The 13,286-nt window shown below is 45.2% G+C and overlaps 1 protein-coding gene across 1 annotated transcript; it reads left to right on the top strand.

Annotated features, from left to right (window-relative positions):
- Nucleotides 1-189: 189 nt before the first annotated feature.
- EIF3F (eukaryotic translation initiation factor 3 subunit F) lies at nucleotides 190-10,608 on the top strand. Its single transcript, XM_028729015.2, has 8 exons — nucleotides 190-769; nucleotides 3,824-3,894; nucleotides 4,273-4,352; nucleotides 5,570-5,707; nucleotides 6,698-6,789; nucleotides 8,666-8,802; nucleotides 8,904-9,017; nucleotides 10,242-10,608. The coding sequence occupies exons 1-8, from the start codon at nucleotides 205-207 to the stop codon at nucleotides 10,317-10,319; spliced, it is 1,275 nt and encodes a 424-aa protein (XP_028584848.2). The 5' UTR covers nucleotides 190-204; the 3' UTR covers nucleotides 10,320-10,608.
- The last annotated feature ends 2,678 nt before the right edge of the window (nucleotides 10,609-13,286 follow it).

The following is a 13,286-nucleotide window of genomic DNA, read 5'->3' as shown; positions in this document are numbered from 1 at the left end:
ACGACTGGACCTAATGGTCAGGGGTCCCTTTACCTTTAGCTCAATCTCTAGAGCATGAGATTTTAAATCTCAGGGTCGTAGGTTCGAGCCCCAAATTGGTCAAAGGCTTCCAGAATTACAGGGGGGGTTGGATTAGTCCCAACTCTGCAATTCGTATGCAATAACAAGCAAGCTGAAAACCCTGAGTTTCTCCATTGCTGCTCTATGGGCGCATTGAGGGAGAAAGTGAAAAGGGAGCTAGGAAGCTCCACGGCACTCGGGTTGAACGCGTCACTCTGCGATTCTTTATACGTCTATGGTGACGGCAACCAAAGCGTCGCGGGGGATGGGAGGCGTGACGCGCCTCTTCGGGAAGAGGGCGAAGCACGTGACTCTCCCGTCGCCTCGGCTCAGCCTATCAGCGCCGAGGAGTCGCTTCCACGGGTCCCTTTCGCCGACAAGATGGCGGCCGTAGCAGCCAGTTCCCCTCAGAGCGCCGCGACGCCCTCGCCGCCGCCGCCTCCTGCTCCCGCGGCTGCTTCCCTGCCCGCAGCTGCCTCCACCGCCGCCGCCGCCGTTTCGTCGGCGCCTCCCGCGGCTCCCGCTCCGGTTCCCCTCCAGGCCGCCCCGGCGCCGGCCCCGACTCCGGCCCCTGCCCCGCCGCCGGCTCTGGCGGCGCCTTTCCCCGGCGGCCGCGCGGTCCGGATCCACCCGGTGGTGCTCGCCTCCATCGTGGACAGCTTCGAGCGGCGGAACGAGGGGGCCGCCCGGGTCATCGGGACGCTGCTCGGTAAGGCCAACGACACCCTTCCGTCCCAACCGCCGCTTTTCCTCGTGGCCGGAACTCTGCACATGCTCAGAAGCCCGCCTTTCTTTACCTACCTTGTACTCATTCCTAGGCTGGTAATAATCGGCTTGGAGTTTCGCTGGCTTGCTTTTGTTTTTTAATCGACTGGTGTATAGGTTTTATGAAGCGGAAGCGATAAATTAATTAACTGGCATAGTTTTAGTTCGTAGTTATTTCGTAAAATGTATATACAACGCTTGGGTGTTAAAACACAAACGTGAAACTCGGAAGTCAGACATCTGTGTACTCATTTAAATGTAGCTTTGCCAGTTAATAACTTTATGCTTCCTATGTTTTTATCCCATAAAATATATACATCGCCTGGTCGTCAATCAAACGCAAAATTATTATTATTATTATTACAGTGGTACTTCGGGTTACATACGCTTCAGGTTACATACGCTTCAGGTTACAGACTCTGCTAACCCAGAAATAGTGCTTCAGGTTAAGAACTTTGCTTCAGGATGAGAACAGAAATTGTGCTCTGGCGGCGCAGCAGGAGGCCCCATTAACTAAAGTGGTGCTTCAGGTTAAGAACAGTTTCAGGTTAAGAACGGACCTCCGGAACGAATTAAGTACTTAACCCAAGGTACCACTGTATTATTATTAATTAAATTTATATACTGCCCTATATCCAGGGGTCTTAGGGCAGTTCACAGAATAAAATCAAGATGTAAAACCAGCTAGTCATCACCATACTAATTAAAATGTAGCTATGCTAGTTAATATTTTTATGATTTTTTATTTCATGAAGTTCATACATCATTTGTAAACAACAACAACCCAAACCCTCAAAGCATGTTACAAAAAGATAAACCGGTGAAAAGCTACCATGTGTTGAAAATGTACAAGAGGCTAAAATGCTAAAAGCAGCTGCTTGGCAGCATTTATGTGGTGCTTAGTTTAGACTGCTTTGCAGGGTTACCCACAGGCCAGGGGATGAAACTGCATGGATTGCAGTTTCAAGACAGGGATGGGGGAGCTTTTGGCCTCTCCAGACATTGGTGGGCTCCAGCTCCCATCATCTCTTGCCTAACAGTAAGTGGAGGGTCATAGGGTCCCATTCCTCCTCTTAAAGTTTTCCAAGTGTATTTGACAGGCAGAGGTGAAATTTGAATCTGGGCTTCATGCCTTGTAGCTGAGGTCACATGGCAGCTTTGCTGCCGACGCTCCCGTTTTGTAATGGTGCATTATTTATTGCATTTTGTTCCTGCTTCCTCTGTCATTGTTTGGCTGGTGCGCAGGATCATTCCTGTGAAGTAGCCTAAAAGGCAGGCCACCTGTGTATACTGCAGTGGCTGAGCAAGGAATTTGGAAGCCAGATCTCTCTGTTCTGTTCATGTCAACTGTAGTGGCTCTCAGAACACTTCACTCACAATGGTATCTCAACCAGTTTGTCAGGCAAGTGATATGATTATTCCCATATTGCGGAGGGTGTTGAATTTATGACTTTATGGCAAAGAGACAAGGCAAACCAGGAACGTACTGATTTGTAGGTCAAGCCGCTAGGCCAGGGGTCTGCAACCTGCGGCTCTGGAGCCGCATGTGGCTCTTTTACACCTTTGCCGCGGCTCCGGGGCGGATACTAGCGAGGGGAGGAGGCGCATCGTGCGCCCCGACACTCCCCACTGTGGCGGGCGCTGTACTGGCTGTGACGTCGCATGGGGGGCGGTGCGTGCGTTAGTCACGCACCGTCCCGACGTCACCTTCCCGCCCGCTGTCAGATCGTGGCTCTGGAGATATATTTGTTTTAAATGTCGCAATGGTTTTGCGGCTCCCAGTTGTTGTTTTCTTCGGAAACGGGTCCAAGTGGCTCTTTTTGTCTTAAAGGTTGCAGACCCCTGCGCTAGGCTGTGGTACCTTTTGCATGGTCACATGTCTCAGCCCTAGGATGCCCAAATGCAGTGGAGAACTAAATGTGCTTTAAATAGCATCAAGGTTGCAAGTTTGATCCCCTTATGAGATAGCTGCATATTCCTGCATTGCAGGGAGTTGTACTAGATGATCCCCAGGATCCCTTCCAACTCTACAATTCTGTGAATTTACGTGGAAGAGGGGATTTTGGAAGAGGATAACTTGTCATAAAAGGCAAGGGAAAGTGCATCTGTTTTATTGTACTTTTCTAAATAGTTTATTGAAGGAACAGGGAGCTCTTTTTTGCACCAGGTCAAAATACTCAGGCCTTATACTGAAACATGATCCCATGGGCTAGTGTAAATTATGGCCACATTGTTGTACACCACAATAAAAAGCATTCTTTAATAGATACGGAAAGAAACTGAAGTTGGAGAAGAAAGCTGAGTGATGTTTCTAATTCCAGTATACTTTCTTAGCAAACCTGAATCTTCTTCTTTTGGTCAGGTGTGCCAAGGGTGGGAAACCTTCTGTCAAGGGCTGCAATCCACAAGCTGTAAGATGTCAGGGGTTACATTATGTTGGAGACTCAGTTGACTTCATCCTTCCCTCCCTTTCTTCCTCCGAGAGAAAGCAATAAAAGGGAAAGCACTTTGCATTTTGAGTACATCAGATGCTTTGATACTCTACAGCAGCAGCACCCCTAAAAAAACAAGCCCCTTGCTTCTCCCTCCAGCATCCTAAATTTTGGTTTCTTTCTCCCCACAGACCCACAACACTTTGCAATTCAAATTACATCAGACACTCTCCAGCATAAAGAAGGCATTTTGCCTATTAATCTTGGTTTCCTCCCTCTACCCTCCAGCACTTTTGCTTCTCCCTCTAGCTCCCAACAAAACTGTGGAGAGGGCCATGGCAGGGATCTGGCTGATGCTTTCTCATGGAAACATCTCTCTTAATTTCACAGGCACAGTTGACAAACATTCTGGAATTGCAAGGCTTCATGAGCCCAGACCAGCCCAGCAGCTGACAATCGCTCATCCTTGTCTTATACCTTAATTACAAAATTTATCCTTGCATGATCTTGGGGCCTTGGTTAGAAAGGCTTTCTCTTCCAGAAACATGTTGTCCTTAATTTTGCAGGCACCATTGACAAGCATTCAGTAGAAGTCACCAACTGCTTCTCAGTGCCTCACAATGAGTCAGAAGATGAGGTGAGTTCCTGCTTCCTCCCCATGCTGTATTATGTCATGTACTGGCCACTCAGAGCTAAGCCCAGTGTGGTGTTGAAATAGTTGATAGCTAGATTAGAGAATTCTGGGTTTCAAAATCCCTGTGACTCTGGTGCAGCATCATTTCTTGGAAATTTGATAACCTGGTGATTGTTTGAAATGAAGGCAGGGAAGCTATAAGACCATTTGCAGAGAGCAGGTTTTGTGCATGCACAGTTCCAGGTTCAATCCCCAGCATCTACAGTCACAAGAACTTAGTTAACAAGGCAGGGAAGACTGCTTCTGACCTTGGAGAGTTGCTAACATTGCAATAGATGACTCACTGCTACAGATTCTCTTACTTCCTTTCTTTACTTCTAGGTGGCAGTTGACATGGAATTTGCCAAGAATATGTATGAACTGCACAAGAAAGTTTCTCCCAGTGAGATTATTCTGGGATGGTAGGTTGCTATTCTCCTTGTTTCAAAAACAGAACAGCATTATTGGGCTTTTAAAATTGTTGATGTACAGTGCAAGTTATGCTGGGGCAAAAGTGTGTTTACTCCTGTGTTGCATAACTCATTCCAGAGAAGGTAAAATTAATTGTGACTTATCTAAAAATGGCAGAACTACAGCAATTTCCAGACTTCTGTTAGTTCTATGTTAGATTGTCTTATATGATTTTTTTTAAAAAAAAGCACTGCTGCCAAGTCCCAACTTGGGAGAAAGGTGGGATATAAACATGTTAAATAAATACATATTTGTTAATATTTTTATGCCATCTTTCAAAATCCAAAGTCCCGCCCCCCCCCATGATGGCTTACACTCCGCACAAAAACATTTCAAGAGTCCTTTTTTGTACCCAGCAAGAGACTTCAGTGACTGCAGTAAATAACTGGCTGCCCATTTAGTTGGAGGAGAGGAACATCTTGTTCCGTATAGACCAATTGTTTAAATGGCTGGAGTATCATGCGGCTACATTACTTATGAATGTTGGATGTGCCAGTCTCCCCATACCTATAACATGTTCACTGTGTAAGGGCTTGATTCAGACATAATGACAAACTGGGGGCTGTGATTAAAGGAACAAGTGTTTTGTGAGCCTCAGAAGCATATACCTACCTGCTACTTTTTGTCTCCGCACAACCAAGAGGATATTATAAGCTTATCTGCTTTCACTTTTAGATTAACCACAGTTCTCTGTTTTATCCAGACTCGGAGAACTGTGGCTAGTTCTAACTGTAGTTAGTTTAAACAAATGACAAACATTTGATTCTGGTTTATTTTAACTAAGTGCAGTTTCTAATTGCACTGGGCTTATGCTTTCTCCGCAGAGGTACTGGCAAGTCTCTTGCTATCTTTTTTCCTTGTATTTATTTTGTGATGCAACTGGTTTATCAACAAATCATAGAATTGTAAAGTTGGAAGAGATCACAGTGGTAATCTAGTCCAACCCCCTGCAATGCAGGAATCTTTTGCCTCCAAACCAAGTTATGATATATATCTTTAATGTGATTCAGAGGGCAGCGCAAGAATGATTTATGGATGTATCTACATCTGAATTAGCGTTGTTTAATATATCTCACTGGCATATCACATCTGCGTCTAAAAGGTCTGTGTTGAATGAATGGGCTTCATTGTGTGCAGGTATTAATTAGTCTTAATTACGTTTTTGAAGGTATGCAACAGGGCATGACATCACAGAACACTCTGTCTTGATTCACGAATATTACAGTCGAGAAGCACACAATCCAATTCACCTCACGGTGGACACCAGTCTACAAAATGGGCGCATGAGCATTAAGGCCTATATCAGGTATTTAGAAAACAACCTTCGTGTACTGCACTTGTTCTACTTCCATCTTTGTTCCTTTTAACTAGAAATCTGGTGTTTCACAAAAACGGCCTTTCAAAAACAAGTAAGACAATAACATATCAAAAACGAAAATCTAAATGCAATAGAGTAGACCATCAGATATGTATGACTATTTGAAATAAAAATGTTTTCAAAGCATATCTATAAACAGAAAGACTGAGCCCAGTGGAACTTGCTTGGAATAATGTCTCTTATTTAGTCGCTACCATGGAGAAGGCTCTGTCTGTCTCATATACCCAAGGACATTCAATTTATGAGAACATTCCAGGGCTGCTGACTGTAAGTTTCAAATTAACAAAGGATTTGGAGAATGTTTCAGTGGGCATTACAGAGGAAGGAGAGAGGAAAAGATTCGTCATCCTGCTTTTAAGGATCCCAATTGTGTGGGTGGTCCTCCACGTACTATGTATGGAGAAGGGATGGGATGAGAATAGGTGTTCTCATTTGTGCTTTCTTTTATTTCCTACCATTCTGCAATTTCCTTGCTTTTTAATCAGGTATTTGTCCACCGGAGCATTCAGAAGTACTATTTGTATATTTGCAGTTCTTGCCAAAGTTTGGCTTACTGTGTTCCCCGAAGCAGGATTCATAGTTAAACTCTCCTTTCACTAACTTGAGCTGTGTTAACCGAGGTTTGTTCTTGGTGTTAGCTGATGGTTAGTGAAGAGGGAGCTGAACCATGATCCTGTGTTCAGATGACACCCTAAGGCAAACTTAGGCATAGTCTGGTGTAGTGTGGGAACAAAAATGACCTGGGAAGAGCCAAGTGGTTGTGAGCTCCTCCAAAACACCATGCATTGGCACCATCTCGGTAGGCCATAGTTTGTCCTACCATGCTATATGAATCAAGCCAGTTTAACCACCTTCTTGGGTGCTATAAAGCTTCCTCTGAGCCCTTGTTTGTGCTAAGAAAATCTATTTTTCCTCTAGTACTGCAATGGGAGTCCCTGGTAAGACTATGGGAGTAATGTTCACTCCGCTCACAGTGAAATATACTTACTACGACACAGAACGGATAGGTGGTAAGTATTCTTGTCCTTTTTTGATACTTTATAAATGTCTTTGAGTGATTAAAGTACAGTGGACACTCAGGTTGCAAACGTGATCCCTGCGGGATGCACATTCGGAACCCGCAGCGTTCGCAACCTGCGCATGTGCAAGTTGTTATTCGGCGCTTCTGCGCATGCGCAAAGCACGATTTAGCACTTCTGTGCATGCGCGACCACCAAAACCCGGAAGTAACCTGTTCTGGTTCTTTCGGGTTTCGGCGGTCCGTAATCTGAAAAAATGCAACCTCAAGCGTCTATAACCTGAGGTATGGCTGTAGTGTGTGCCTGTCCTCCCAAGTTTCTCTCATTATTTGGGGCTGAGACAAGTAGAGGTTGGCTTGACAGTGTTCTGTGGGATAAAGTAATAGGGCTGTAATCTAGGACGCAGTTGAGAGTGGCCTAACCTGCCACTTATGCCTGATGCTGATCTTACTAGGGATAAGGAGTGGGGCTTGTGTGATCACCCCTTTGCTGCTCCCCGTATAAGTGAAATAGTTGCCACTCATTCCTATGGGTGTTGCTGACCCTTAGGTTGGAAGACTGGGATTTTATTTAATTAATCCACAGCAGCCATCTGGTTTGCTTGGGGTGAGTAGTTATCAAATGCACATATCTGTTTATTCCACCGCCAACTTGACCATAGTTGTGTGTTCCAGTCTAGCACTCCTTTGTGTTACCTCTGCATATTATGGCTGCTGTCTCTGTGCATGCTCTCTCTACTTCCAAGTAGTGGGGTGGGGGTGGTTTGCTGTGGGTGATTTAGAACAAAAGATGGAGGATTCAGTTACCCAACATTCTTTTGTAAGGCTGGAGCTGAATGATGTAGAGTAGTAACAGTTTCTTGAATGAACTGACATTTATTTAGCTCATATTAAAAATTAATTTTAAACCATCTATATCCTGCCTTTCTACCTGTCAGTAGGCCTCCTACTGGCAGCTCACAGTAAAAAATAAAAATGAACCTACAATAAATGTAAGATTCTTTTTCAGAAATAAGGGCTGTGGGAAAGGTATTGTTTTCCAGTTGCTGCTCTTTCAAAGTTCGGCCATGGCCATGTGGGGAAACAGCCTACCACCACCACATGACTCTGTTCCAGGGGTTGGAGAACCTGTTCTTGGGCAGTAGGATGGTGCTGGCTTTTCCTAGCAGCAGTGAGAGCACAATGATAGCTGTCCGCTGCTCAGTGCTTAGATACCACTGTGTTTATAAATATTTGGGTCCAGCTGGGTTTTCGGTGGCTGACAACAGCTGCAAAAAGGCAGTGGGTGCATAGCTTGAATCGAGTGGGTAGAGTGAGAGGCCTTAATCTCCAATTGATTGATTTTTGCCCCTGCAACTTCCTTCCTTCAGCTCAGGTCCTAGATAATATGTTTGCCACATTGTGAGGGAAAGCAGGCGGGAGGAGGGACTTGCAGGGGAACTTGGCTGTCAGGAAGGAAATTAAGCACTTAATAGCAGCTACAGTAGCAACATGCTTGTGTGCCCAGAGACACTGTTCTGCATCGAAACATGTTCAGCTTTTAAATGCTTTCTCTAAATTGGAAGACGCACACTATTGCAAAATCTGGATTTTTAACAATTGGATTTCAGTTTCTAATGAGTGAAAGGCTTTGCCAACAATGCTTTCAGCTGAATAACCATGCAGTGGCCAGGGGGAAGGGATGAGGCAGTAGCATCAAATAGCAGCTGTTGAATTCCCACTAGAAAGGGTGTGGCAATGGATTCAGAAGTCTGCATATGAGCAGTGAAGCATCATTGCTACAGTACATGGCTTTAGGTTCAATTTCTGGAATTGTGAGTGGTGACAAATGCTGTTCTAACAGTCATTCCCACACCCTGTGTTCTCAGTTGATCTCATCATGAAGACTTGCTTCAGTCCAAATCGAGTGATCAGTTTATCCAGTGACCTTCAGCAAGTGGGAGCTGCTTCTGCTCGGATTCAGGATACCCTGAGCACGGTGCTGCAGTATGCTGAAGATGTGCTGGTGAGGATAGTGTTGTGGTCTGGCCAGGAAATAAATGCACCCTTGTTTGTGTGCACCTTTATTTTGAATGACTTGTTAACATTGCCTGTCTTCATATCTAGTCTGGTAAGGTGACTGCTGACAACACTGTTGGCCGCTTCCTGATGGACCTCATCACCCAGGTTCCGAAGATTTCGCCAGAGGACTTTGAGACAATGTTGAACAGCAACATCAACGTAAGTCCATAGAGCTGGCTTGTAAAAGCATCGCTTGCTTGGAAGCTTCCTCCATGCAAGCAATGTGCCACAATTGGCTAAGATATAGATGTATAGGTGGGTAAGCTGGTGATTCCTGTTTGGTTTAGTAGCACCTTTTGTGTGTACTGACTTGCAAGGCTACCTTAGATCTCTGGTGCAGCAACCTTCCTGAACAACCAGAGGGGACTTTGAATTGGCTGCCTTCTATGAAGGCTTATTTCCCTGCAAATCAAGCACTTGCGTTGTATTCGATCATATTCTGAAAAGTTACCCTTTTGGATAAAAATATGGACTCTGACCAGTTCCAAAGTTAGCGTTGAGATGGGGTGTGTGCATACACATGTTGCTTATAAAAGGATGGTAGCCAAGTCAGTATGTTCTATGTATATGCTCCTTCCCACAAGCTCCCTTGAATGCTCCTGTGTGGTTTTGCAGTCACAGCCTAGGTCTTGACCAGAGCCTCGGTTTGCCCAACTGCACACTGCAGTCTTGGACATGTAAAATTATTGGCAGTGGCCATGCAGTTCAGACTGCATAACTCAAGATAGTGGTTAGCTGTCTGGAAAATGGAGGCATGACAACTGTGCAGCCTTTGTGGACAACGGGTCTGGAACATTGGGGCCTGGCTACCCAGGCCACACACCTCATTGACACTGCTCCATGCTCTCTTCAAGTCCTTTTGCCCGGTTGGAATGTGTCATTAGACTTCGATAATTCATCTTGCTTGTTTGGATGGGGGTGTTTGTGTATGAAGAGATGTAAAAACCTCTGGCTTTTGTGTGGTTGGAATTAGTCTACCGTACAGAGAGAAGAGTTTCATTTATTGCTCTGCCCGCTTTTGCTTCTGGCCACGCCAACCATTGGCAAGCGGCCCCCAGAAGGTTGCTTATAAGGGAATGTGGCCCTCGGGCGGAATAAGGTTTCCCTTCCTATACCATATTGCAGAGAATGAGATCAAAATTAGTAGAGCACCTCTCTTCCTGGACTAAATCCCGTTGGTACGAAGCTTCACGATAATGTAACTGTTGGGCAAGGCTTTCAAACTGTATTAAACAATCTGGAACTGGGATCTTAAGAGGCTCTGCAGTCTCTTGGCACAACCAGGTGGACCCATGTTAAATACACTCCTGCAAATTAACAGATTATTATTTTATATGACTGTTTTCTGCCTAATCTTATTGCATGCTCCTTTCTTCTTTTCAGGACCTGCTGATGGTGACTTACTTGGCAAATCTCACACAGTCGCAGATCGCACTCAATGAAAAAATCCTAAACCTGTAATTAACTCCTAACCATCTTATTAGAGGAGAAGGTGAAGAAAACTGGGGAGTTGTAACCTTGTCATTCAGTTCTTATAATTGGACTATAACTTTTGAAATGACTGATAACTAAACTGTCAACTTTATCCTGGCCCCTCTTTCCAACCCTTGAAGAACCGCACCCCCCAAAAACAGGATCACAAAGAGGAAGACAATAATTAAAAATAAGCTAGCAACTCCCAATTTGCTGAGTCTTGCCCATTCATGTTTCGATCTTAATAACCAACCAAGTAAAATCCCATTCTTTTTAATTCATTTTTTGACAAATCTATTCTTAACATCAGCACCTGAGGGAAGAGGAAGAACAACCTACCGTATTTTTCGCTCTATAACACGCACCTGACCATAACACGCACATCGTTTTTAGAGGAGGAAAACAAGGGAAAAAACATTCTGAATGAAACAGTGGATGTATCATTTTTGTGCTTCATGCTGTGGCCACAGACATGTGATCTGATGGTGAATTTGGGGTGACCCAATGCAAAAATCCTGATAATTCCTGTGGATCCATGCTTTGTAACCACGTTTTTGCACCATTGCAGCCCCAGGCAACAGTGGGTGCGTGATTTTTTGGGTGCAGGCTGTAGCCATGGACATGCTATGTGATCTGATGGTGAATTTGGGGTGACCCAATGCAAAGATTCTGAGGATCCATGTTGATCTATGCTTTGTAACCACATTTTAAGTGGGGAGCGAAGGAAAAACAAAGAAGGGACATGAGAGGGGTGTGCAGAGAAGCAGCTGGCTAAGAATGCTGGAGAGGGATTTAACGGGTGGGAGGCAAAAGTTCCCCCCCAAGCCAGCCATCTCTCTCTCTCTCTCTCTCTCTCTCTCTCTCCCTCTCCCTCTCCCTCCCCTCCTCTCCCTCTCCCTCCCCCACTCTCTCTCCCTCTCCCCCAGCAGCACCGGAGCACAGAGACGACACTTTCCCCTCTCCTTGCCTGGAGGGGAGGGGCTTTCCCTGCTCTTTGTTCCGTTTCAGCAATCACAGCAACGAAACAGAGGAGGGTGGGCAGTAAGACCCTGAGGCAGAATACAGGAAAGCTGCCACTTCCTCTTTTCAGGTTTCCCTTCTCCGTGAAGAGCGATTTGACTTTTGCTTGATTTTTTGGCTCCAGGGACCACACATTCGCTCCATAACACGCACAGACATTTCCCCTTCCTTTTTAGGAGAAAAAATCTGCGTGTTATAGAGGGAAAAATACGGTAATAATACATACCACAAACATTTCAAAAACAAACTACATAAAATACTGCTGATCTTTGAAACCTTTCTTCTAAATGGCCGAAGTTCTTTCAGCACTACCCAAACTCTGCTTGATCTTCAAAAGTACTTGGGGTGGGGGAAGAAACCATAAAATATAGTGAAGAATTGTGAGAATCTAATGGAGCGGGAGATATTGGCTGACTTTTCCTTGGCCTAGAGGCTTCTGCTCCAAGACTCTCTAAGAGTTCAATATTATTGGAATCGGGGGTACAGATTAGATTCCAGCCAAGCGGCAACAAGAGTTTATTGGAAGTGGACTTGTTCAGAACAGTGTTGAATTGATGCTAAACCATGGCAAGGAGCCATTGTTTAAAGTCCCATTTTTTCTATATAAAGCACATGTGTCAGCAAGGGGCCAGTCTTGACAGACTCTAGGGTTGTGCGCCCATCTCACTTAAGAGGCCGGGGGCCAGCGCTGTCTGGAGACACTTCCGGGTCACGTGACCAGCGTGACAAAGCTGCATCTGGCGAGCCAGCGCAGCACACGGAAACACCGTTTACCTTCCCGCCAGTAAGCGGTCCCTATTTATCTACTTGCACCTGGGGGTGCTTTCGAACTGCTAGGTTGGCAGGCGCTGGGACCGAGCAACGGGAGCGCACCCCGCCGCGGGGATTCGAACCGCCGACCTTTCGATCGGCAAGCCCTAGGCGCTGAGGCTTTTACCCACAGCGCCACCCGCGTCCTATGCAAAGGAATTACAGGGAATTAAAAGGATGGCTATACCCAACAAAGCTTTGAGTGCTGCCAACAAAGCCAGGTTAGTTGGAGAGAACCTGTTGACAGAGGGGCCCCACCAGTGGTCACTTTGCTTGAGCAGCCCTTTAAACTTGGACATATCTCTGGAAGTTCTACTGCCCTTGTCTGTACTGGGATATTATTTTTTTTACTTGGGCTGTCAAATGGTGGTGGAGGCAACCCATGATTTGTGCTAATGGTAGTGACACAATGGCCCTTGAGAAACCTGAGACGGCAGCATCTGTGGTCTCTTTTGTGATGCTTGTAAAAACATGCCATTGTTAGTAGTCTGTCCTCTATCAGCATATATTGTATGCTTGGCAGAAAGAAAACAAAAGGGAGGAGGCAAAGGTATATCTTGCTTCTGATGCTGTTCACAAGCATGTCCTTTAATGAATGAAAGAACTGCAGTTTCTGCCTATCACCTGCCCCGCTCGACTCATTAATACTAAAAGCTTGCCTTAACAGTTGTCTTCTCAATCAGCAGCCCTTTGCATTCTGCCTGTTAGCAAGACTACAGAGCCCCTTCATAGTCTCAAGACACTGCAAGCTTACTCCCGACTTTCATCAGTGTTACAAATGGAAACCTATTGTTGAACAAAAATATGGAGGAGATTATACATTTCCACCAGTTTTGATAGGTGGTATAGGGGAAAGGAAAGAGAAAGAAAGAAAGGGACCTTTCTCACATATGGTTGGTTGTTACCTCTTGGTTTCCTTATCACAAAATGCACCTATGTTGTGGTTTCGGCAATACTACTGTTTATATAGCACATTAGAGTTGTGAGCTCTAGTGGCACCTATGTGTGTTTTGCTTTCAGACATCTTTTTTATACCTGCATGCTCTTTTGCACTTTGGCATCTTAGTGATGATGAGCAGTGAAAAGTTTCAAGGCAACCCTATGTAGCTTTGGTTTCCTTTTGGA

This window comes from Podarcis muralis, chromosome 6 (assembly GCF_964188315.1).
Source record: "Podarcis muralis chromosome 6, rPodMur119.hap1.1, whole genome shotgun sequence".
Lineage (NCBI taxonomy): Eukaryota > Metazoa > Chordata > Lepidosauria > Squamata > Lacertidae > Podarcis > Podarcis muralis.
The sequence above is the reverse complement of the archived record's forward strand: the minus strand, read 5'-3'. Positions and strand labels throughout refer to the sequence as shown.

What these genes read in the sequence shown, in the direction of transcription:
- EIF3F (XM_028729015.2), top strand. Translation starts at nt 205, where the DNA reads ATGGGCGCATTGAGGGAGAAAGTGAAAAGGGAGCTAGGAAGCTCCACG. An exon ending in ACAATGAGTCAGAAGATGAG is followed by an intron (nt 3,895 to 4,272) that starts GTGAGTTCCTGC and finishes CTTTACTTCTAG; the next exon opens with GTGGCAGTTGACATGGAATT. An exon ending in AGTATGCTGAAGATGTGCTG is followed by an intron (nt 8,803 to 8,903) that starts GTGAGGATAGTG and finishes CTTCATATCTAG; the next exon opens with TCTGGTAAGGTGACTGCTGA.